Source organism: Xylona heveae (assembly GCF_001619985.1).
Source record: "Xylona heveae TC161 unplaced genomic scaffold L228scaffold_1, whole genome shotgun sequence".
NCBI classification, from domain to species: domain Eukaryota; kingdom Fungi; phylum Ascomycota; class Xylonomycetes; order Xylonales; family Xylonaceae; genus Xylona; species Xylona heveae.
Window position 1 is genome coordinate 3,063,453 of NW_017264193.1, and position 22,859 is coordinate 3,086,311.

Consider the following 22,859-nt stretch of genomic DNA (forward strand, 5'->3'; position numbering starts at 1 on the left):
TGTTCTTGCAGTCCAGAGCTCTTAACCTCAAATCGAGTATGAATATAATAAAATTGGTGAGTAGTAGTCCATCCAACCTCTATATATATTTAAGGAACAAAAGATTGCTCGACCGGAAACTCCAAAGTGAGGAAATGAGAAACTAAGCTTTGCCAAACTTGCGCCTTTAAAATGCATTATTCTATATCTAGATGGCCTGTATCCGGTTAAATGCTACTGTCATTGGAGCTTCCTGGGTATCAAATGCAAAGTCTAAGCTTTGACCATGAAAATCTGCAACTGTTAGCTCCTGCCGCCAAACAACATTTCAAAAGGAAGAGTTACCTCATTGAGGGCCCTAGAATCCATAGAAGCCATTTTCTTCTGTCGAATATACCGTTGTCTGACTGCATGCCTTCCTGCGGCAAATGAGATTGGTTGTTGTGACATTGAACTTTGCGGGGCTTTAGACGCTTCTCTTGAAGTCACCACTGACTCATTATCGCCCTTATTCAACTGATCAGAAGACGAGCTCATCTCAACATCTGATCCTGTCGTTTCACGGCTCGCGCGTTGCTGCCGTTTAATTCTCTTGGCCTCCTTTTTCGCACGTCTCTCCATTTTGCGTTTCCTCTTCTCCTCCCTTTCTCCAGAGCGGGTTGAACCATTGTCCTCGTCGCTGCTCTTACTCTTCTTTTTCTTCTTCTCCTTCCTCTTCTTCTTGTCCTTATCTCGGGAGTCTTTGATATCGGAATCGGACGAGTCTCGGCGCTCTTGAGATTCTTTGTCGCCGTCTCTCATTTCCACCTCACCAGTTGAAACTCCTTTTTCAGCGGCGGCTCGGCTTTCGGGAGCTTTCGTAATTTCTTCACTTGGATTCTCGATTTTGTCGCCAACTAATAAGCCGCCTCGAACAAATTGAATCAAGCCCCAGCGACGTTCAGCATAAAGCACGCGCTTCAGGTCAGCCCTCGACTTCTCTTCCTTTTCGAGCTCTCCGTCGCTCTTTCCATTCAACCGGCCAAGCAGGCCCTGGAACACATCAAGTCCGGTGCATTCACCTGCTCCTTGCCCGCTACCACGTTTTGCTCCTAACCCAAGAGTATCGTCTTTCAGGGTTACGCGGATATGGGAGGCGTTCGCCGAAGTATGAAACTCGGCGTGAGGCGCATTCGTCGCACCAAGCAGCTGTCCCGGCTGCCATCCGTGGCGAGTGAGCATCTTATGTCCGAAAGTCTCTGTTGACCGTGCCCATGCTGTGTTATTAGGGTCATAGGAAAATTTAGTCCGCCTATAATAGTCAGTTCGTCCAAGTCATATAAAGCGGAGTCGTTTTCTCCTGATAAACGTACTTGCGCGGACCGGACAGTCCCATATTTAAGAATAAAAGGTCAACTGAAAGAAGATTGATATATCAATTCAAACACAAAGCATCATATATGTCCCAAACTGGTCCTTGGCAAGTCTCACAGTCCAAAATTTGGATCATAAAGCAAGTTGTGTGGCCGGGTGGCTACAAGATAGATGGGGTTGACCTTGACTTTTTTTTCGCTTGCTTGGTAAGGGCCCGATTGGGGATAACGCTTGACTATATTGGGAACAGCGTTTCCCGCGAGATGTCGCTAAAAAGATAAGATAATTGTCGTGGCATCTTAGATGTTATACCTCAGTACCGCGGCAGCGCAAAACATTTCGACGCTCCAGGTTTTGAAAAGAAGGGGGAAATTATTGGACATGCTTTAGAGGATGGACTCTACAGCTACCAGGTTGTGAGCGGCGATTGCGCCCCTCATCCGAAGAATACCAACGGCAGGGTAATAATTGAAGATTTGGTTGGTACTCTGGTAGTGCAGCCTACGCACGATTGATGGGTTGTGATGGCTTGTCACCACAATCTGCTCTCGATGGTCCTATTCCCGTGTTTTCTTATAATGAAGGATGTTTTCTTCTGGAGATTATTGGTGGAATCCCAAGTCAATCAATTAACAGCATGATACATTTCGCTGAATTACATGCCTGTAGAGTCTGAATCGTCAGGTCCTGCCGGAGTACAGGATCAGTGCCAGAGCTCCTCGCTTAAGTGCCCATCTCTGGACCTCCATCATTATCGGAGTAGCTATGGTAAGGCTTGTTGTTGGTTCGTCATAAGCAACGCAAGGTTGAAGGGTCCGATCTGCGAGTGAATTCGGTTGTGATTTAATTGCCTTGAGTCCGCAAAACCTCTTTAATGCTTCTTTGCAGTACTATACGCCACCAGAATTGGGTACAAACAAAGATCTCTCTAATTTCTAGTATGATAACCATTTAGAAAATCCTCATGTGGTAATCAACAGGCCCTGTTGTCAAGCTACAATGTCAGTGCGTATTCATCTGCGCGACCACCCCCATCGTGCCATCGCACTCGTGAGCTCGTCTCATGTGCTTGTCTTTCGACACAGTCCTACATCAACAGAATCTATTCCAAGTGCATCTGTGCAGAGCTTTCAGTCACATTCATCAAATCAGAGCCCAGCTGCTCCGAGGTGCATCGTTGAATTTTCCAGGCTCGACTCCATCAACTTAGGGGATTACAGATCATTGAGCACTCTGCCTGTGAAAGGAACACTTGGTCTCATTACCGTAAACAATGATGTTTTCCTTTGCGTTGTTAGTGCGGCAACAAGGGTCGCGACTGTCAGGCCTGGTGAGACCGTTCAAAGGATAGATTCGGTCGAGTTCCGTAAGTGGACAAATTCTCCCGTTCAAATCTACCATTGAGGCACTTTTCGGACTGCATTCCACTGACTATGAACCAGATTGCATAAATAGTTCCGATTACGATCACGTATTGAACGACGAAATAAATCCTTATTCGACAGATAATTTATCGCAACAAGATGGGTTTGACTACGAGCCGAATCAAACACGTCGGGAGGGCGTTGTGGAGCACCCGTGTCTGGCTCTCAAAAAGCTTCTCAGCGGTGGAACTTTCTATTACAGCACAGACTTTGACTTGACAAACCGTCTGCAAGACAGGTTTGTGGTTATCATTCTCGTATTGATTGCTCGAGGAAAGCTTATTCTTTTCAAGGCCAATCGACGCGTCGACTTTTGATCTGAACAGTTTTGACGACGGGTTCCTTTGGAACTCTTATATGATCCAACCACTTATAAATTTCAGATCTCACCTAGGATCGCATGAAAAGGAAGCGTTGGATGCATCGCAAATACTTACATCTGCCATTCGTGGCTTCGTGGCAACTATGCCAATTGCCGCACCCATTTCTCCAGCACGGGGAACTGCCCTTTCTGGACTGCCGTCGACTTTGACAGTTATTTCAAGATTATCTTGCCGGAGAGCTGGAACGAGGTTTAACGCGCGAGGAATCGACGATGATGGTAATGTGGCGAATTTTGTTGAGACTGAGACGATATTTTGGACCCCTTCGGGACTCTGCTTTTCGTATGCGCAAGTGAGAGGTTCTGTGCCTATATTCTGGGAACAGGCAACTGGCCTTCTCCCAGGCCAACAGAAAATTCAGATCACCAGGTCTCCAGAAGCTACTCAACCAGCATTCGACAAGCATTTCGAAAGCTTGGAAGTGGACTTTGGAAGCATTCATATATTGAATTTGCTCAGCAAAGACAAGGCTGGCGAAGTTGAGATATCTGAGAGATATAGGTATCATGTTCGCCATAGCATGCTAAACAACTCGGTTGAGAAAGGGACCTCTGGGGCCTTCGAGCTCTTGAAACTAACAGAATTCGATTTTCATGCTGAAACGCGTGGGCCCACTGGCTATGAAGCTGCCAGTATTATCAAGCAGATCATCCGTGAATCCGCTGAAAGTTTCGCATTCTACCTCACGGAAGAGGTAGATCACCCCTCTGAGGAGTTACACCCTGGAGCAGTTGGGCAGGATCGTCCAGTGTCGCGAAAGGCTACTGTTGTGCTTCAGCAAGAAGGAGTCTTTCGGACGAATTGCTTGGATTGTTTAGATCGAACAAACCTCATTCAAACTATCGTTAGCCAAATGGCTTTGGAAGCGTTTCTTGGTCAACGCAACGAACGGGCAAGGCAAGACTTTTGGTTAAGACATTCGAGTCTTTGGGCCGATAACGGAGATGTGAGTTAGATTTTTTCCAATCTAAACAAGAGATTCGCTGATTTTGTTAGGCTCTCTCGAGAATATACGCTGGAACGGGGGCACTGAAGTCTTCCTTCACACGGAGTGGGAAGATGTCTTTTGCGGGCGCGCTTGCAGATGCTCGGAAGAGCGCGACCAGATTATATATCAATAATTTTACAGACAAGACTCGTCAGTATACAATGGATCTACTCCTAGTACGTTGCATCATTCTATCTAAAGATTGTCTCAGTTCTAACATGCGCAGGGCCGCCTCATGGGTCAAGCACCTGTTCGTCTTTACGATCCCATCAATGATTATGTGAATAGTGAACTGAATAAGCGGTAAGCATTGAGATTATACCTCTCTTATCATTGCGCTGATGCGTTGGTCAGTGCTTTGGAATACTCTGCTTCGAGAGTCATCAATATCTGGATAGGCACTTTCAATGTCAATGGTCAGAGCGAAGGAACATCTGAAGACCTATCCGCATGGCTTTATCCCACTTCGGAGATATCCAATCAGCAGCCTGAAATATACGTCGTAGGTTTCCAGGAAATTGTTGAGCTTAGCCCTCAGCAAATTATGTCAACGGACCCCGGGAGAAGGCTATTGTGGGAACAGGCTGTCCAGGACACGTTGAATGAGAGAGCAGACTCAGATAAGTATGTTTTGCTTCGGAGCGGACAGCTTGTTGGCGCTGCGCTTTCAATATTTGTTAAATCGAGCGTACTTGGGGACATCAAAAATGTCGAAGGTGACGTGAAGAAGGTAAGGTCTGGTTGGAAGCGTGAAGACCAAAACTTTCTAACAATGTTGCAGACTGGCATGTCTGGAATGGCGGGAAATAAAGGCGCCGTGGCCATCCGTCTTGATTTTGCAAACACGAGGCTGTGCTTTGTTACGGCTCATCTTGCCGCGGGATTTGCAAATTACGAAGAAAGAAACCGTGACTATCGAACTATAAGCCATAGCATCCGATTTCAAAGAAATAGATCTATTGATGATCATGATACGATCATTTGGCTCGGAGATTTTAATTATCGGATAGGCCTCAGCGACGAAAAGGCGCGCAAGCTTATCAATGCAGGCGACTTGAACACTCTGTACGACAACGATCAGGTGAGAAATCTATTTTCTGTAATTTGACTTCTTGTGCTAATCGATATCAGCTGAATATCCAAATGGTTAAAGGCAATGCTTTTCGATTTTACTCCGAAAAGCCGCCAGCTTTTATGCCCACTTACAAATACGATCGAGGGACCGATACATATGACACTTCGTAAGATGATTGTTCTCAAAAAATCGAATCATTACTGACTCGTCCAAGTGAGAAGGCTCGAATTCCGGCATGGTGTGATCGCGTTTTGTGGAGAGGTGATAACTTGCGTCAGACGAGCTATAACGCCGCCCCTCTCCGGTTTTCTGATCACCGTCCTGTCTATGCTACTTTTCAATGCACTGTTAATGTAGTGGACGAGTCATATAAAGAGAATTTGAGTCGCCAGATATACGAGAAGCGTCGCGCAGATGTTGCAGGGCTTACAGCTAATACGGACCTGGATGATACCGACGAAGAAGAAGACCTGATCGGATATGATGCAATTTCTTCCGGTCTCCCTCCCGCTAGCTCTGATACCCGTAAATGGTGGCTTGATAATGGTATGTACGCTGTCGGAAATTTAAGATACACCTTCACCCGTTTGAAGTTCAGCCCTTTCTTCATTTGCCTTTCCTCCTTCCTCATTGCCGCTCGGTCTCTTCTCCGGGAACGACAGCATCCGCGCCCCTAGATTCGAAACACTGGTATCTAACATTGGTAGGGCAACCGGTCCGCTCCAGAATCGAGCCACCTGAGCCAGGATTTGTTCTTAATCAAGAGAGACCATCAAACCCATTCGCAACTTCGGACGCCCCCACATGGGTTTCTGCGCAGGCAAAACCGCCTTTGCCGATGCGTTCAGGCAGCCAGCTTTCTGACACAAGTCTATCCTCAGCGTCATCTTTCCGTGACAAGCCAGCGCTTCCTGGACCCAGGCCAACTACTGCTTCATCGAAAGACTTATCATTGCCGTTGCGACCCGTATCAAGGGCCTCGACCTTTTCCCAGGCGTCTGCTCCGTCGCAGCGCAGAGTTCCCCCAGTACCTCACAAACCTGCTCGCCTTGCCTCGAGAAACAACAGCATATCGGATGCCAGTTTGACCCCGATTGAAGGACCCTCTGCAGCCGCGGGTGGGCTCTCCGGTCCTGGATCATCACGCTCAAGTGCAAAAGTTACAAGCCACAACACTTCCAATACTTCGGCCAGTCTTCTCGATGAAGACATACCAGCGCTTCCTCCCAGAAGACCCACAGCCGGTCTTCTGGATGTTCACGACGATCAACTTAACAATCTTAGCTCTTGGCAGCCCCTTCAGCCCCAGTGAACTTCTTGATGCCCTTTAAATATATCTAGTTGCAGAATATACATGTTTCAAAATGCCCTAGATGTTTTGGACACTGTCTCCAGTGCCGCGTCTTACAGCTCTCGACTCTCGAGCTGATTCATTGAGAAAATTTTGCTGGTAGACTGCAGCGCGCATTCGGATCTATGTTCTCCGCAGGCTTCGACGGGTTCAGAGATATGAGTATTCGTTTTACAATGACTTGATTAAATCTCATTCACGGCCTCTTGATGGCCCAATTGATTTTGGTTCTGAGAGAAGGGGACCTTTCCGGGCTTTTATTTTCAGAGCGAAGTTTGGAAGGCTATCCATGCAAACTTATGGGATCTCGACATGTTGCCACGATGCAAGTCCGAGTGAAGCTGAGACATTTGTGACATCCAGGTAACTTCGGATGCAAATCCTTGGGCAGGGACGTGGCGGGGTTTTGGCCAACCACTTTTGGCAAAGTGGTGATTAATTGCGGGGGTCGAGACATTCACAGTCACATCAGTCGAGCCGCAACAATGTGGCTAAAGGCCCAAGTAGTGCGGTTCTATGCCCAGAATTCCACTTGTGCAAGGAACCCGCCTTTTCTCTCCAGACGGGACTTTGTTTAGAATATTGTGACTCGGGATGGCATCCGAGATTGGAATGCAAGCTATTGCTTCAACAATGGGGATTTCAAGCGCCTATCAGCCTTACGGAGCAAGCAACTGAGCGGCGGCGGCGGCGGCGGCGGCACCAGCCAGGATTCCCAGATTAACTAAACGGCCCGCATGTGCATTGAAAAGACTTAGGCAAGATGATCTCCCGGTCAGCGGTGACGGGAGCTTTGGGCTGGCGATGATGAGCTGCCTGTTGAATCCCCTACACAAAATCGAGGGAGGAGTAAAGCAGCCCAAAAGTACTACATACAATCCGAACCACGCGCTTTCAACTACTGCCAACGCATTTTTTTGAGATTAGTGAGGTCATCAGGCAGGAAATTGTCTGCACCCAAAATGAAAATTTTCCGGTGTGTTGATGGACATGCATTTCATTTGTCGGAAGAACCCTTGTTTGTGGCAGACGACGGAGACGTGGCACCTGTCGAGGCGTGTTGAGGAGATTGCAGACGCCCGTCACCAGTAGAGAGGATTGGGGGCTTTGCTGGGCCGGGACCCTTGTTTAGAAATCACCATCGTACACTACTCGGTATGAGTACAATGTATGCCTGGAGCATGCATGTCCAGAATCGTATTTTCTATCAGCGCGTTGCGGTTATGGCTGCGTCTTAGAGTGCACAGAATTGTATCTTTTTATTACTGGTAGACCAAAATGCCAGCTGCACCGATTTATTGTCGTCAGGCTCCAGAAGCCACTTGGATTTGGGCGCGATCACCTTTAGCTTGTTTCGGCCGGGCTCGGGTGGGGTTCTTGGGTCAAGACCAAAAAGTGGGAGAATGATTCTGCAGGAGAACTATTATTGGGCCAGCAACTGAGGGCCATGATCCGGTTGCTGCCTTATAGGGCCCCCTGTAACTATGGCAAGCGCCCAGCATCAGGTAGCGATGACTCTACGTGGATAGCAGCATTCAGCTTAAAAAGCCCGCACCGGTACATGGCAGACGAGGCCTCGAATTTCAAGCCTCTCTGGTCCCCCGGGAAAAAAGGTTCTCTTTGAATTGCGTGAGACGCTGTTTACTTCTAGCCTCTTTGATTATCTCTCTGCTTGTCACCGTGATCATCCATCTACAATTGGGCCACCGAGTTTGAGGTCCAATTTCTGTTCTCCACGTGCACCCGAACGCCGTTGCCCGAATGTGCCCGTATACCTTCCCGACCCACCAACCTCGAAAGTCGCGAATTCGAATCAGAAAGAAGCCCTGAAACCTCTGAACTTGACTGAAATTACTATTGTTCACCCATTATTGGAGGCAGCAAGAGCTGCTGCTGTGAGCGGCCAAAGCATAGCTGGAAGCAAACAAGAAGAGCGAGAGAATCAGAGATCATTATTGGTTGAAGCCGTGTCAAACGTCTTCTACGATTGGCTCCTTGCTCGTCGCGGAGCTTATCGTTGCGCCTGGCAACTTCCGCCAAGTGAAGGACGAGGAAAAAGAAAAGTCCCAACGATTGACGAGCTGTACCTCTGGACAGCGACATTGTCTATTGTAAGTCATTTTCATTGCTGATCTCTTTGCGCTGTCTTTTGGCCTCTTTATGACAGTGCGTTGGAAGTACTGCACCTCTACTTCTGGCAGCATTTTGTTTGCTTTCAATTCTTCCTGTAATTTTTATCATCCCTTTGGCAGCCCACCCTCCCGACCATGAGTATATTTTTTTTTCCTATTCCCTTGCTATAAAATCGCCCCTCCTTCACCCCCCTCCCTCCTGCGCTGTTGCACAGTGGGGTCTGAGAGGCCGTGACGTTTGACCGCTCCGTTCCTTTTATTGTGTCATTTCTCTCTTCATTCCTTTCTTGTCATGTCGCTTTTCTAGCCTACCCTCGCACGGTAAGGCTTCAATTGGTACCCGTCGGCTAATCCCCCACCGTTCCATGGGTCCGCCCAGTAGACGATTATTGTCGTTTTCACTGATCAGGTATCATTACCCGCGTCACTATTTATTCAGGGTCTTTGGTACTCTTGACCGCAATAACACTGCCTACAGGAGGACTTTTGGTGCGTCAATTTTCTTTTTGTTTTGTTGCTCGTTTTTATGCTTATCCTTTCCTCGCTACTTTTGTATACATCTGGCCTTGTACCTTTGTGGCAGCACGTGCCTAACCTCCCAACTCGCCCCAAACCTTAAGACTGATCCATGTTCAAAAGCTGATCCTTCCTAGCCAAAAGTGGCTCTGATTTGATCGGATCAACCACTGCCAAAACAGCAAACCATCCTCTCATTTTCCCTCGTCGGAGCCACATCTTCAGATAAAGTACCTTTGGAAAGAAAACAAGGTGCGTGACGCCTGGGCCCCCATCATTTATCGATTGTGTTTCCCCCCGTTGCCCCCCTTCTGCCCCTCGTTTGTTCGCTTCTTCCTTTTCCCTCCCCCCTCTTGCTGTCCCCTACTCTGGGTCGCCCACCCATTCCCGTTCGCTTGTCGTCACCGTACAGGCCCCGAAGGGGCGAAGTGGCCATCAACTGATCGAATGCCAGCGCATAAAACGCGAGAGTGGAAGCCTCAGGCCTCCCATCGCTCCAAGGTTCTCCCTCGCGCCCGCCGCGCGCGCAATTCGACGCGCCAACTCTTCTCCCGCCATTTGCCTTGTGTTCAAGGGTCCCCATAGCCCGCGAATCTTTTTTTGTTCCCTTGCATCCCACTCATTGGCGTCATTCTCCCTAGCCCAGTATCGCATTCGAGGGCTAGAACTACCCCTCGCACCACTTCCGTTCCCCGGGCGTGGAGCAAAAACAACAACAAAAATCGCTTCCTCCCGGCTCCATCCTTCGCCAGAAGGAACGTCGAAACATCAATCCCCCCACGCCACGCATCGACAAACCCTCACTTCTCCCAGTGGGGAGGCATCAAAACAATCCTTGTCGGAAGCCGAATATAGATTGAACGAACTCACCTAATCGTGGGCACTTTGCTTTATTCCCGCTCCTACATAATTGTTTGCCAAAGGATCGTACTCGCTCTCGCTTTTCTGTCCAAAGGAAAGCAACGAGAAAGATTCTCTCTTGTCGATTGTTTTGCTTCGATGCCGTACGTGCGCTCCGTGGTGAATGCCCCAAAAACTGCATTGACCATTTCAACTGTCACATCTGGTACCCCGAAGACTAACACCGATCTCGGCGGATACAGACTGAATATTAGATTTGAATCTGGTGGGCTTGGGTCCGACCACTCGTCCTTTTCCGACGCCGAAGATTCAACCGGTACTGGGGTCCGCGTATCTTCTCCAACCTCGACTGCCAGTCACGATTACCCCGACTCCGAAGGGTGGGAGGATCTCTACCCGTCGGACTCTGCTTCGCGCTCTCGTATTCCCGTGGAGCGCCAAGTCGTCGAGGCTCCTCGTCCGGCCCCCGCCGTCCACCACGTCAAACGACCGTCTCCCCCCAAACGCGAAAGCCAGCATCACGAACATACTCTCCGAGGTCATCGGCATTCGAGGCCGACTGAACCAGAAATTGTGGAATCCCCTGAAGACTTTCCGGGCTATGCCCGAGGAGCTCAGCCTCCGCCACCCAATTGGGGTCATCCGCATCCGCCTCCAGGATTCGCACCTGGCCCCGCCGCCAGTCCCTTTGCGCCTAACGGAACGAATCAATTAATCCCATTCTCCCAGCCTGGTGCCTTTGGATACCCCAATCCCTTTGCACCCACACCCGGCCCAGGATCTCCTGGATATTTCCCTCCGGCGTCAAACCAGCCTGCACCACCACCACCAATGGCCAATCCTCTATCACCCCGGGGAGCTGCCCACTATGGCGGTTCTCCTTCGCCCTATGGGGGCCAAGAATTGATGCAGTACTCGCCTTTCTTCTCGTACGGCTCTCCGCCGCCAGGTTATCCCATGCAACATGGAGTTCCACCCATGTATTACCCCTATCAAATGATTCCACACCCCTCTCACTCTCACTCACCGGCAAAAGATGGATCACCCGCTCCGCCAGATCCAAAAGATGACGAGAAGTACTCCCGGCTTGAGAAGCTGATTATTGATCAGCAGACAGCTGTGGCTGCACGTGAAGAACTGAGGTTAAAGGCAGAAAAGGAAAAAGAGGAGCGCAAAATTGCGGATAGGAAGGAAAGAGAGGCTCGTGAGGCGGCAGAGAAGGAGAGAAAAGAGCAGCGAGAAATTGCCGAACAAGAACGGAGGGAGGCGCGTGAAGCTGCTGAAAGAAAGGAAGCTCGTGAAGCGGCGGACAGGGCGGCCGCCCAGAAGAAGGAAATTGAGGAGGCGATTGCCAAGGCAGAGAGAGACAAGAAGCTGATTGAAGAAGCCGTCGCCAAGGCAACGGCCGAAGCGACTGCGGCAGCTCAAAAGAAGGTTTTGGACCAAGCGGCCGCAGATAAAGCGGCTGCCGACGCGGTTGCCGCTGCAAAGGCTGCTCAGGCAAAGCTTGAAGCAGATCATGCTGCTGCAGTACAGGCCGCCATGGAAAAAGCCACCGCGGAAGGTGCTGCTCTCCTCAAAGCTGCGGAAGAAAAGGCCAAGGCAGACCAGGAAGCAGCGGTAAAGGCTGCCGCCGAAAAGGCTGCTGCTGATGCTAAAAAGGCTGCCGAGGACGCCGCTGCTGCCGCCGCACCACCCCCGGACATGCAGAAAAAGCCGATACGATTCAAAGACGCAGTTGGACGGAAGTTCAGTTTCCCTTTTCATCTTTGCAAGACCTGGCAGGTACGTGGTATTGTACTGATCCTTATCTCTGTATTATGAGAAATGTTAACATTGTTTTTTCCCCCTTAGGGAATGGAAGAGCTCATCAAGCAAGCGTTTCTTCACGTCGAATTTCTTGGTCCGCATGTAGCAGAAGGTCATTATGACCTGGTTGGCCCGAACGGCGAAATCATTCTTCCCCCAATCTGGGAAACGGTGATTGAACCGGACTGGGCTATTACCATGCATATGTGGCCTATGCCAGAGCCTCCTGCGCCTGCCCCCGCTCCAGAGGTTGCTGCAGCTCCGCCGCCACCGCCCGCCGCCCCGGCACGTGGAACAAAGGGCGCAAAAGGCGGTACGAAGAAGACTACCCCAGCGCCGCACCCTGAGGTGGTCATTGTCCCCGATAGTGGTGGGGCTGGACCGGAGGTCGTTGTTGTGGACTCAGCTGACGCGGCCGGTGCGCCTCCCGTGAGAAAAGCACATACCACAAAAGTGTCGCCGCTCTTAATGTGGGCTGCCGGTCGATCTGCCAAGTCGGGAAAAGGTAGCAAAAAACCTGAACCAATTGGAGCTCAGCACGACGTCTTCTGTCGTGTCATGTGAACGGTGATGAGGTTGAAGTGAGAGAGAGAAAATGATAAGACGACCAAGCGTTGGTAGGTGCATATTTGAGATCGAAGGTCTGCCAGAGCCGAAACGGGTTCTGAGGGAAGAGAATTGTGGAAAAGTTATGGCAAATTTCTTTGCTCGTTGGGATACAGGCGAGCTGAGATGATATGGCCCGCATAGCATCCGCTCAGTCTGTTTCGAATCTTTTTCAACATCCGTCACTCTCATGTTAAAAGGGCGGAAGATTGTCTTTTTTCTGCTCCCTCTCGGCGCACTTAATATCCTTTCCTTTTGATCGACGCCGAGAGCTGCGCTGGCTTGGCTAGGCGCTCTCCAGCTTTTGGAAGGCCTCCGACTTTTACTATCGTCTTCTCTTTTCTTCTCTTCTTCTCTCCATCATCGTTCACCGAGCCGGTTCAGGGGGGCATGGTTTTTCCTCTCGGCTCCGCCGAGTTGTTTTTTCATGCCTCGAAGGGGACGAAGATGTGGTGACATTTCCAGTTTTTTATTCGTTTTATTTTTATTACTTCCCTTCTGCCTCATTCCCCTCTCCATTTTTCCTTTTATTTTTTTAGGGGACTCAATTTACCAGGCGAAATCAGAAAGACTGGATGGTTTGTTCGGCTTGTTGACAGCGACATACAATTAGGCCGGCGTGTCTAATGGTGTTTCGGCTTCTTTGGAACGGGAGATAACTTTCATGTCAGCGGCTGAAACTTTTTTCGTGTTCATTTTTTTACCACAGCCTTTCTATTCACATCCTGTTGTTACACTGCTCTAGTTTTTGCATGCATCCGGCATTAGCGAGTTATGGGCACCTTGTTGTCTTTGAGGTTAATCTCTGGCTTGGTCTTTTTATGCTCGACTTCATATTTGTTTGCTTTGTCCATACACTATCTATAGCATATTCCCCCATTTCGCGTCCACCTCTTCACTCAATTATTCACTGTTAGCCTTTATGATAAGTACTTTTTAAAGATTATAATAGCTCCCTTTTCATGATTTAATTAGACATGGCTGGTATGATAAAAGTCTTAGCAAGTTTATTCGGCCAAATATGAAGCTTTGCTTGCCGCTATTTTATGAAGTCTTATAACTAGAATAATCTGGGGGAAAAGAAAATGTCACCAGGAAAGATGATCCGCAATTTTGGTTCCCTCTTTTGGATTTCTCTTTCTTTTGAAAATTCTATTGTGGACAATCAGTTGCACCCTTGTCACGCGTCTTCATCTAAACATAAGAAAAAATTGTGGGCTTGTTTCTGTGTGCAACGTAGCAAAACCGTAGGGCTACTGCCGTTTCGCCAGTACTTGTTGTACAAGACGTGAGTACTCGTGGCAAGTGTCTGACAAACCCATGGTTTGGGCCAATATATCCCTGTCTCGCTTGTAGCTTTCGTACAAGCTTGTGATTGTCCATTGTCTCGAGGCGCCCTATCTTATCCACTCTGACGTCCCTGTCTACAACTCCGACAGATACATTGACCTTATAAGAGCAACCAGTGGTCAGAGCCAATTTTACGGTAAAATTACTAAATCATTGCTTATAGCACAGGCAGAATGATTCAGGGACGGTCCCCACAAGATCTGACCTCATTTCGCACATTACACCGGATCAAATTGTTGAGGATGAGGTATGAGAAGTATAGTAACCATGTGGGCATGGCAAGGCATGCATGACTGCGAAACGAGTGGGCGGATATATTGGGGGGCAGGTCAAGCCTCCCAGTCAACCTGACTGGATACAACTGGGGGTGCGGCTGCACTGCAAAATGTCAAGGCAGGCAGCCTATTTGCTTACTCTACAAAATCACCCACTCAACTAATTTCCGACTCATTGTTGTTACGTTCTAATGCCCTTGCTTACGCGCTCAGTACCAGCTCGATCAAATAGTCACTAGATGCACTCTCTTGGCACGTCCTCGTGATTCAACATTTGTGATTTTCCAAGTCCTCAAAGTTCGCTCGTTGTCTTTCGAACTCTTTACTCAACTTGAGCGCCCTCAGTTTTGGGGCCCTAGTATTGCGCCGCAACTTACAATCTGTGCTCCTCGCAAGTTTTGTTGGGTTCGAGCTGTCTCAGGACAAAAGGCTACAGCGGGTGTTCGTTTGCTGTTTTGAAGCACAAACTTGCGGCCAGCTTCCCTGACTCACAGGAAGCGCTCTCAGTCGCAAACCTCATAGACAGCAAAAGCATTTACTGAATTCTTTCTTTGTCCTGTACACCGTATACAACAACCAATCGCGCAGCATTGTGGCTCGAGAGGCCCTAATTTTGAAGCAAAAAACGACTTACAGGACACCTCCTGCCGAGACCACCAGGTCGTGGAGATTGTGTGAAAAGAGAAGCACAAAATGTGCCTTGTTAGAGTCCGAGCCGAACCGGACGAAGTCATCATTCCTGCTCGCCCTGTTCGGCGCGTGCCCAGCATCGTTGAGCGCAGTACGCGCCGAACCAGCGTGACCGTTATTGAGCCAGCGCGACGGAGTTCTCAGAACCGTCTGCCTCCTCCAAGGTCATCTGGTCAGCGTCTTCCTGCTCCTCCACCTGTAGCCAAGCCAGAACCCGCGCCGGCTCCGGCTCCAGCTCCGGCCCCTGAACCAGCGCCTCCACCACCTCCACCGGCACCCGCCCCTCCTGCTACGGCTGGCGCTCTTGAGCCGGTGAAGTCAGCATCTCCGCGCACCTCTCACCACACCATCGTGCGGCAATACAGCCCTCGATCTAGTCGCGCTTCGGGAGACTTTTACGAGCGCGACTATGAATATGTGCGGACTACCTCTTTGGTTCCACAAGAGCCCGATAGCTATCGGTATGTGGACGGTCGTGCGCGCAGGCACAGACACAGCATGAGCGGCGGGAGCGCTCATCAGCCTAGACTCAGCTGGCACCAAGGACATTCTCATGCTCACCCGGAAGGTGGCAGCGTGTCTTATGTTTACATGCCCCGCCAGTCAACTTCATCCTACCACTCTGCTAACAGAGAACGCGTGGTCGTCACAGACCAGGACGGTCGGAGGAGAGAATATTATCGCGAAACCGCATGATCAAATAGCAGCTTGGGCGCTTGAGACGTCAACTCGACCAAGAGATTATGAAAGCCAACAGTATAAACTTTGGCGACGTCATAAACAAGCGGTTTGCTTGGAGAAGCTCCCCCGCGAACATCTACCTCATTTCCACTTTAATGACGCATGTGTATTCAATTTCGGTCGAATAAATGTTTGAATGATAGGTAAGCCTCTATTACAAACAAATTATTGCTTCGTTGACTTATGGCGCACACAGAAAATCACTGCCTTGTTGCTGTTAATTTTTCCAACAAATATCCAAAGCTTACCACACCGATGATGAATCTAATGTCCCTACTCGAACCCGAATCTGATATCACGAATTGCAACAGAGCATAAGCGCATTACTTGATCAGCTCTTTGAGCAAATATACCACTCTAATACAACTGAAGTTTTTAAAAATGAATACCATGATTACAATCAGATTGAAATAAGAAATTTGAGTCTACATCATTATTAGTAAGTGTCGGATGTGGCCAGCACATCGATGCTATAGTGGCATCCTTTTCAGGTAAACGAAAAGTCGGCTCATTTCTCCACTTTTGCTACGTCTTTATCCAGCAATGCTCTCGCGGCAATGATCTCAGCCTGCTCATATCCATCCCACCCTTTCTCGCCGGCATTACTGCGCCGAACTATCTCCGCCAGCTTCGCAGTGGCAATTTCGTTCAATCGTTGCACATAAGCAAGCGTAGGCGGGGCCGGCTCTCCTGCTGCTGGGTTGATCACTGTTGAAGCCGGCTTGAAGTTCTGAGGCAACAGTGAAAGCAGTCGTCCAGTAGTCTGAAATCGAAAAGGATGATCATTAGCAGAAATTCAGCCAATCCGGAGCGGATACATTCCATACAAGTTTAAGTCCATAAAATCCACGCAGATAGTCATCACAGAGTTCAATGCTGCGACAGAATCGACGAATGGAGTCAACCAGTAACTTCTCAATGCCAGATTCACCAGATACTTGTGCCGACATGTAAATGACTTCGCCGAGACGAGCGTGTATCTAGTGCAGTTCCGTCAGCAATAAACCTTACCAGTATGTTATGAGGGTTACTGTACATTCCATGCATTGGGGACTATCAGGAGTACTTCCTCGAGGCAGTAGATGGTCTGTGAGAAGAGGCCCTGGGATAAATAGAGATCGGCCAACTCCGCCCAGGCTTCAGCGTCCGTAGGCGACGAATCGAGGAATGCTACCAGCGCGACTGTGGCTTCTTCCAGTTTTCCCGTAGATCTTAGCAGAGCAATACGTCTCTTCGCGATTGGCTGTGCGGTATATTAGTATAGGGATTGATGAACCCAATCTTAGGAATGTGCGTTCGTACCATATTCGTAGGGTTTTCTTTCAGAATAGCATCATACTCCGCCATGAGTTCCTCTAGATCTGCATCATTCTCGGCCACGGCCTCTTCGAATAAGCCTTGCAAGCCCATGACTCGGTCATTTTCCTCTCCGAACCGTTCTGTCAGCTTCTCGACGCAGAGACGCGCTGACTTGTCGTCTCCGGTTCGAAGGCATGACAATAGGAGATTTTCCAGAATAGCCCATGTCTCAGGCGTCTCGGAAGTAGAGAGGAAAGGGATTGAAATCGGTAGCTTGCTGGTCGAATGATTCTGGAGAAGCAGCGGAGCTTGTTGTGATAGATGCAATGCAACAGACGGAGGTAAGTGCGCCGGCGGATGAAGAAGACTTGAAGTCATGGCTTCAGTAGCAGGAGATAGATGACTAGCTTGAAACGTGGATATCACCAAATATATTGCCTTCACTGAAATGAGTTCCTGCCGCGAGAAGCTTGTCGTATAAAGGTTGGATATTTGTCGAATCGCGCCGTTGGCGGTGATGCTCCGGAGATACTGTCGCCTAAACGGGCAAAGCGCCCGAAGGAGCTGGGTGCCGTGGGGCAGCAGAGGCGGGCGGTGGATGGTTACAACAGAGAGAGAGACGAAACTACTGGTGGTGCTTAAGTGATTTGTCTTTTGAATTATCTCATACAGCTATGCATTTCTAACGTTGCATTCCACGACGCAATCGCTCCTTCAGGCTGTTACTAATACAACTTTATCCGCATATTCGCGTCAAGCTCCAAACTCCAGTCATTGAACAGCCAGCAACGCGAAATCATGGTCCACGCTCGATAACCAGCTGGAGCGCACAGCATGGTCAGGCGAGCACCCTTGTTCTGGCCTTCACCTAATAATCGCTTTGCCATGATCTAAACACCAATTTATACTCCTATTCATTTGAAGATGTAAGCTATTTATCAACAATTTTTGTCTTGTTTGCGGCTTCAGAACTCGCTGTGCTCACATGTTGGCGTTCTAGGTTTGAGAAGTCACTCTACGACCTCATTAGAGGTCTCCGAAACCACAAGGGGAATGAGCGGGAATACATCCAGTCGAGCTTACGAGAATGTCGGTCCGAAATCAAGAGCCAGGACATGGGTTAGTGATTTCGAGCTGCTTTGCGGCACCCCGTACCATGAGCAAGCTAACTCTGCCTCTCCCGCAGACCTCAAGGCCACTGCCCTGCTCAAGCTGATATACCTCGAAATGTTTGGTCACGACATGTCTTGGGCTGCTTTCAATGTTCTCGAGGTCATGTCTTCAGCAAAGTATCCACAGAAGCGCGTAGGATATCTGGGCGCTGTGCAGAGTTTCCGGCCGGATACTGATGTTCTTATGCTGGCGACGAATCTGTTGAAGAAGGTTAGTCGCCTTTCTCCTCCTTTGTGGTCGAGCTCTTGAAGCCTGATAATTGTGAAAGGACTTGACATCTCCGACGCCTACTACTCTCTCTCTACCTCTTGGAACGGTTCCACATATAATAACACCATCCTTGGCACTCTCGTTATTGTCCGACCTTCTCACCCGACTAACACATCACAATCCCGCTGTTCGCAAGAAGACTATAGCAACCTTGTATCGGCTTGCGCTGGTGTATCCTGAAACACTACGACCAGCATGGCCGAAGATCAAAGAACGTTTGATGGACGAAGACGAGGATTCAAGTGTCACAGCGGCAATCGTCAACGTTGTATGTGAACTCGGATGGCGAAGACCACAGGATTTTCTTCCCTTAGCTCCTCGTTTGTTTGAGCTACTGGTAGACGGTGGCAACAATTGGATGGCTATCAAGATCATCAAGTTGGTATGTTGGTTTTGAATCATCCGCATCGACGTGCGTCTGACAGCTCTAGTTTGCTACATTAACACCCTTGGAGCCACGACTTGTGCGCAAGTTGCTGCCGCCCTTGACCACTATCATTCGTACAACGCCTGCAATGTCTCTTCTCTATGAATGTATCAACGGCATCATCCAGGGAGGTATATTGGAAAGTGTTGAGGGAACAAGCGAGGGTGAAGAGATTGCTGCGCTGTGTGTTGGAAAGCTTAGGGGCATGGCTGTGGTGGAGGGCGACCCCAACTGTAAGTTAGTACTCATCTGAGGGAATGTGTCGGAGCTAACGGTGCAATAGTAAAATATGTCGCCCTTCTTGCTTTTAATAAGATTGTCATCTCGCATCCTCACCTTGTGGCGATGCACTCGGACGTCATCCTGGATTGCATTGACGATGCCGACATTTCTATCCGCTTCCGGGCCTTGGAATTGGTTGTTGGAATGGTCAACAGCGAAAATTTGGTGGCTGTAGTCGGCCGTTTGATGCGCCAGCTACGAAATGCGCCTAACGCCTCGTCTGCCGACGATCCTTTAAACAGCAGAGGTTTTCACTCGGGTATTGAGCCAGCTGCAGATTCGGATGACGAAGATCCAGAGGAAAGTCTGAGGGCAGCAGATAAAAAGACAGAGCAAACGACGCCGCTCCCGGACGAATACAGGGTTGATGTCATAAGACGCATCCTTGAGATGTGCTCCAAGGACACCTATAGCAATGTTGCCGATTTTGAGTGGTATATCGAGGTGCTCGTGCAGCTTGTCAAGTATTGCCCCGCGGCCACGGCTATGGCAACGGGAGCGGACCCGCACAGCAAAGGTATTGTCCAAGAGTCTACCTCTGAAGAAGACGTGGCTTTCAACATTGGGTCAGAGCTCCAAAATGTGGCCGTAAGAGTAAGGAGTGTCAGGCTAGAGGCTACGAGGACTGCTGAAACCCTCATCCTGGTTGAACAACGAGACAAGCTATTTCCCTCTTCAGGCCGAGGTGGCCAAGCAGTGCTTGGGCCAGCTGCCTGGATTGTCGGAGAGTACGCAGAGCTCTTAGCTGATCCGGGATCAACGGTTTCATCGCTTCTCCACTCATCTTCCTCTACCCTCCCTGCGGATATACTTGCCGTATATATACAGGCTATTCCAAAAGTATTCGCGTACATTGTCCGTCAGGCCAGCATGACATGGAACCCTGAACAGAAGACCATGACGTCCCTTCAAATGGCTCGAATAATACACTTTCTTGAGCCCTTGGCTAAACACCCTAATCTGGAGATCCAGGAGCGTGCAGTCGAGTATCTCGAACTCATTCGACTAGCATCTGAAGCTGCGGCCTCCCAGGCAGCTGGGGAGATGGAGCAAGATTATGGTCCACCCTTACTTTTGACGCAAGCACTCCCGTCTTTGTTTGAGGGTTTCGAGCTAAATCCCGTCGCTCCGGGAGCCCAAGCCAAAGTGCCATTACCAGACGGGGTAGACTTGGAAACGCCTATAAATTCACGGTTGCAAAGTCTGTTGGAGACGGCAGACTATGAGGCAGTTGGGGATAGAGAAGACGAAGATGAATTCTATCATTTCTACAATGATAAGCCTACAATCTCGAACGTGGCCCAGTCAGCTGCTTCAAGGCTTGACGCAGAATTAAAAGAGTCGTCGTACCAGCAGGAGACTCCAAAAGAGTACTTGGATCCCGTTCAAGCCGAGCGCAGAAAGGCAGAACGTCGAGAACGAAACAAGGACGATCCATTCTATATTGCGAATGAGGATTCCAGCTCCGCGGTCTCTACACCCCTACACAACATTCTACGGGGCAATAACGGAGAGGAAGTGGATATCGACTCTATTCCAATCATGGACTTGGATCTCAATGGCGAGAGAGATACCAAAGCCGCCAGGATCGGTCAACCTGCGAAACGCAAACCGAAACCTCGCAAGACATACGAGATCACCGGTGATGAAAACATTGTTGTGGAGGGGCGTACTAGCAGCGCCAACCAATCAGGAGAGAACACCCCGAACGGATCATCTGCGACTGACGCGAAGCCCAACCGTGGCAAAAAGTCCCTCTTGCAAGTTGATTCTAGTGGACTTGGAACCGTCTCGCTTGGAGGCGAAGGCGACGACGACAGTGCAGGAGGCGTGCAGGACATCCAGAAGCGCGAGGAGGAAGAAGCCGAGATGGCGCGAGCCATGAAAGAGGTCGAACGATTGCGGCTGGAAATGCAACGCGCCTCGGAGCGCGTCGAGGCCGCCAAGGACGTCCCACCCGAAGGAACAATGATTAAAAAGAAGAAGAAGAAGAAGCAAACGCGGCCAACAGATGATGCCGATGCTACGAAGCCCAAGAAGAAGAAGAGCAGTAGTAGTAGCAAAAAGGACAAGACACCGGCACCGAACAATGCCGACGCGGAGCACGCGGAGCAAGCTGAGCCCGTGTCTGCACTCGCTGAAGAGCCCATTGTGTCCAAGCCAAAGAAGAAAAAGAAGAGGAGACCGGCTGAGATTATTGACGACGCCTCGCCTCAAGCAGCCGAGTAGGGAACATACCTCTCTCTCGAGTTACTTAGGTGATTCGAAGACTAAGGTATCGAGTAACATGAAAGAATCTAGCGGCCGAAGTGTTCCCTTTGGATTTAGCATTTCATTTCTTATGCATGTGTCCCTTAATGGGCGACCTTATTTTCAGTTTTCCAAATTTAATACCATAGTGCACCTATTCAAGACATTCCAGAGATTCAAGACATTTGAAATACGTTGTGATTGGTCAATATTTGAGGACAGACGCACATCAGTAGTTGCCAATCTGCATTCAAGGCACAGAAGCTCCGACTCAAGGACAAATTCCATATCTTATATACATTGATCTGCATGCTCGGCTGAGAGAACAAGTCAAAATTCTTTTTCTCAATATCAGGTCCAAAGCAAAGTATAGGATTCGAAAATATCATTTTATTTCGTTTCACATCAATTTTTTTTATTTTCTTTTTCAAACGGAGTCCATAGTATATTATACACTCTCCCCTTCTTCCTCTTCTTCTTCTTCTGCTGCGGGACTCTGGTGTCATGAACGATGGTATCTTATGCAGTTGCAATGCGTTGCGCCGAGGGGGTTTAATGGGCTCGTGGGCTCAATGGGCTCGTTGGGAAGCTCGCAAACCCAACCCAACCCTCCCCCAAGTCCGAAGCAAGCGGGGGGAATAAAAAACAATTTTTTGAAATGCAGTATGCTGCCAATCCAATTTGAAAACGATAAATGGATCGGCGAGTAGCGAGTAGCGAGTAATGATGCCACGACAAGAAAGACTGTCAGGACGAATTGCCCCTTTCGTCTGGGGGAGGATTTATTTAGAAGAACAAGCGCAGGAGTTCAAAAATAAGACCACCGCAGACGACGAACGCGAGGACCACTATTAGGACCAGATGGACATGTTAGCAAATGGTATTACGTGGTATAACGGCGTTCCAAGCGCAAGCGGGATGCGTAACGATAGTGACGCAGAACTACCTCCCAAAGCAACAATTGTGACAGATTCTCCGAATGACAACACAAGATTCAAGAAAGAGAGTAAAGACAGTAACAGGAAAGAGTAAAGAGTAGATAGTACGTACAAACCCATGTTGCGGAAATCGGCGCCTTCTCCTTCTTCTGCTTCTTCACCACGGTCTCGGGCTTGCCCCGCTTGGCGGCCTCCTGGCGGGCATATTTCTCATTCGCGCGTCGCTGCTGAGGCGTTTGGGCCTGGATACTTGTAAGCTTTCCATTATATCATCTTTCCACAAACAGCGCATAGTAAAGAGAATATCCATAGGGAATTCTGTGGAGGATCCTGAGGGCAGTCATCGTGGAGCATAGCCAACAGGTGTGTAGCTAGCTGTATTTCCCAAAATCAAAGGGACGGTGTGGTTGGTATACGAACCATTGTGAATTGAGTGTAAATGTATATGTGAAGCTTGGTTTTCAGTCGTCGAACAGGCTATATAGACCCCGCTATAGAAAAAAAAAAAGGCTGTTGAGGAATGCGCAGAGGGTTCAATGTTGGTGTATCGTGTATAGCTTCAGGGAACGGAGTTATTGCCCGGGGAGTAGAGGACACGATATGCGATATGCCATGCAAACAAGGTGCAAACTTGTTGCGATTCGGCTTAGCTCGTTTCTCCACGTAGGGTAGGCCTGTAGGGAACAT

At 49.1% G+C, this 22,859-nt stretch overlaps 7 protein-coding genes across 7 annotated transcripts; 4 read left to right on the forward strand and 3 right to left on the reverse strand.

Moving 5' to 3' along the window:
• Nucleotides 1-31: 31 nt before the first annotated feature.
• On the reverse strand, nucleotides 32-1,473 carry L228DRAFT_243448 (hypothetical protein). Its single transcript, XM_018331690.1, has 3 exons — nucleotides 1,332-1,473; nucleotides 325-1,270; nucleotides 32-273 (listed from the first exon to the last, which is right to left on the reverse strand). Exons 1-3 carry the CDS (start codon nucleotides 1,352-1,354, stop codon nucleotides 253-255), a joined length of 990 nt encoding a protein of 329 aa, XP_018192459.1. The 5' UTR covers nucleotides 1,355-1,473; the 3' UTR covers nucleotides 32-252.
• Nucleotides 1,474-2,247: 774 nt separating this feature from the next.
• L228DRAFT_21479 (DNase I-like protein) lies at nucleotides 2,248-5,960 on the forward strand. The gene is made up of 9 exons (XM_018330050.1): nucleotides 2,248-2,698; nucleotides 2,775-2,994; nucleotides 3,050-4,085; nucleotides 4,136-4,303; nucleotides 4,354-4,430; nucleotides 4,482-4,857; nucleotides 4,909-5,208; nucleotides 5,259-5,368; nucleotides 5,417-5,960. Exons 1-9 carry the CDS (start codon nucleotides 2,332-2,334, stop codon nucleotides 5,877-5,879), a joined length of 3,117 nt encoding a protein of 1,038 aa, XP_018192460.1. The 5' UTR covers nucleotides 2,248-2,331; the 3' UTR covers nucleotides 5,880-5,960.
• Nucleotides 5,961-9,992: 4,032 nt separating this feature from the next.
• Nucleotides 9,993-12,670, forward strand: L228DRAFT_21520 (hypothetical protein). The gene is made up of 2 exons (XM_018330070.1): nucleotides 9,993-11,847; nucleotides 11,917-12,670. Exons 1-2 carry the CDS (start codon nucleotides 10,201-10,203, stop codon nucleotides 12,433-12,435), a joined length of 2,166 nt encoding a protein of 721 aa, XP_018192461.1. The 5' UTR covers nucleotides 9,993-10,200; the 3' UTR covers nucleotides 12,436-12,670.
• A 2,125-nt stretch (nucleotides 12,671-14,795) lies between these two features.
• Nucleotides 14,796-15,488, forward strand: L228DRAFT_265257 (hypothetical protein; the record flags this gene model as incomplete). Its single annotated transcript, XM_018334671.1, has 1 exon — nucleotides 14,796-15,488. One exon carries the CDS (start codon nucleotides 14,796-14,798, stop codon nucleotides 15,486-15,488), a length of 693 nt encoding a protein of 230 aa, XP_018192462.1.
• A 392-nt stretch (nucleotides 15,489-15,880) lies between these two features.
• Nucleotides 15,881-17,327, reverse strand: L228DRAFT_280050 (hypothetical protein). The gene is made up of 4 exons (XM_018335753.1): nucleotides 16,836-17,327; nucleotides 16,570-16,776; nucleotides 16,361-16,513; nucleotides 15,881-16,296 (listed from the first exon to the last, which is right to left on the reverse strand). Exons 1-4 carry the CDS (start codon nucleotides 17,208-17,210, stop codon nucleotides 16,042-16,044), a joined length of 990 nt encoding a protein of 329 aa, XP_018192463.1. The 5' UTR covers nucleotides 17,211-17,327; the 3' UTR covers nucleotides 15,881-16,041.
• Nucleotides 17,328-17,540: 213 nt separating this feature from the next.
• Nucleotides 17,541-21,462, forward strand: L228DRAFT_243453 (Adaptor protein complex AP-3 delta subunit). Its single transcript, XM_018331691.1, has 6 exons — nucleotides 17,541-17,758; nucleotides 17,833-17,951; nucleotides 18,019-18,215; nucleotides 18,274-18,657; nucleotides 18,707-18,935; nucleotides 18,986-21,462. Coding segments are annotated over exons 1-6 (3,159 nt in total). The 5' UTR covers nucleotides 17,541-17,756; the 3' UTR covers nucleotides 21,214-21,462.
• Nucleotides 21,463-21,982: 520 nt separating this feature from the next.
• Nucleotides 21,983-22,723, reverse strand: L228DRAFT_21580 (hypothetical protein). Its single transcript, XM_018330095.1, has 3 exons — nucleotides 22,593-22,723; nucleotides 22,285-22,414; nucleotides 21,983-22,082 (listed from the first exon to the last, which is right to left on the reverse strand). Exons 1-3 carry the CDS (start codon nucleotides 22,593-22,595, stop codon nucleotides 22,021-22,023), a joined length of 195 nt encoding a protein of 64 aa, XP_018192465.1. The 5' UTR covers nucleotides 22,596-22,723; the 3' UTR covers nucleotides 21,983-22,020.
• Nucleotides 22,724-22,859: the final 136 nt, after the last annotated feature.

Excerpts from the sequence above, each read along its gene's own strand:
- L228DRAFT_243453 (XM_018331691.1), top strand. Across the intron at positions 17,952-18,018 it reads AATCAAGAGCCAGGACATGG|ACCTCAAGGCCACTGCCCTG; the intron begins GTTAGTGATTTC and ends CCTCTCCCGCAG. Across the intron at positions 18,936-18,985 it reads GGTGGAGGGCGACCCCAACT|TAAAATATGTCGCCCTTCTT; the intron begins GTAAGTTAGTAC and ends ACGGTGCAATAG.
- L228DRAFT_21520 (XM_018330070.1), top strand. The coding sequence starts at position 10,201 with ATGCCGTACGTGCGCTCCGTGGTGAATGCCCCAAAAACTGCATTGACC. Across the intron at positions 11,848-11,916 it reads ATCTTTGCAAGACCTGGCAG|GGAATGGAAGAGCTCATCAA; the intron begins GTACGTGGTATT and ends TTTCCCCCTTAG.
- L228DRAFT_243448 (XM_018331690.1), bottom strand. The coding sequence starts at position 1,354 with ATGGGACTGTCCGGTCCGCGCAA. Across the intron at positions 1,271-1,331 it reads GGACTGTCCGGTCCGCGCAA|GCGGACTAAATTTTCCTATG; the intron begins GTACGTTTATCA and ends TGACTATTATAG. Across the intron at positions 274-324 it reads ATTCTAGGGCCCTCAATGAG|ATTTTCATGGTCAAAGCTTA; the intron begins GTAACTCTTCCT and ends TAACAGTTGCAG.
- L228DRAFT_21580 (XM_018330095.1), bottom strand. Across the intron at positions 22,083-22,284 it reads GATTTCCGCAACATGGGTTT|TGGTCCTCGCGTTCGTCGTC; the intron begins GTACGTACTATC and ends TGGTCCTAATAG.
- L228DRAFT_280050 (XM_018335753.1), bottom strand. The coding sequence starts at position 17,210 with ATGACTTCAAGTCTTCTTCATCCGCCGGCGCACTTACCTCCGTCTGTT. Across the intron at positions 16,514-16,569 it reads TAGTCCCCAATGCATGGAAT|ATACACGCTCGTCTCGGCGA; the intron begins GTACAGTAACCC and ends GAACTGCACTAG. Across the intron at positions 16,297-16,360 it reads GATTTTATGGACTTAAACTT|ACTACTGGACGACTGCTTTC; the intron begins GTATGGAATGTA and ends TTTCGATTTCAG.
- L228DRAFT_21479 (XM_018330050.1), top strand. The coding sequence starts at position 2,332 with ATGTCAGTGCGTATTCATCTGCGCGACCACCCCCATCGTGCCATCGCA. Across the intron at positions 4,431-4,481 it reads AATAGTGAACTGAATAAGCG|TGCTTTGGAATACTCTGCTT; the intron begins GTAAGCATTGAG and ends TGCGTTGGTCAG. Across the intron at positions 5,209-5,258 it reads CTCTGTACGACAACGATCAG|CTGAATATCCAAATGGTTAA; the intron begins GTGAGAAATCTA and ends AATCGATATCAG.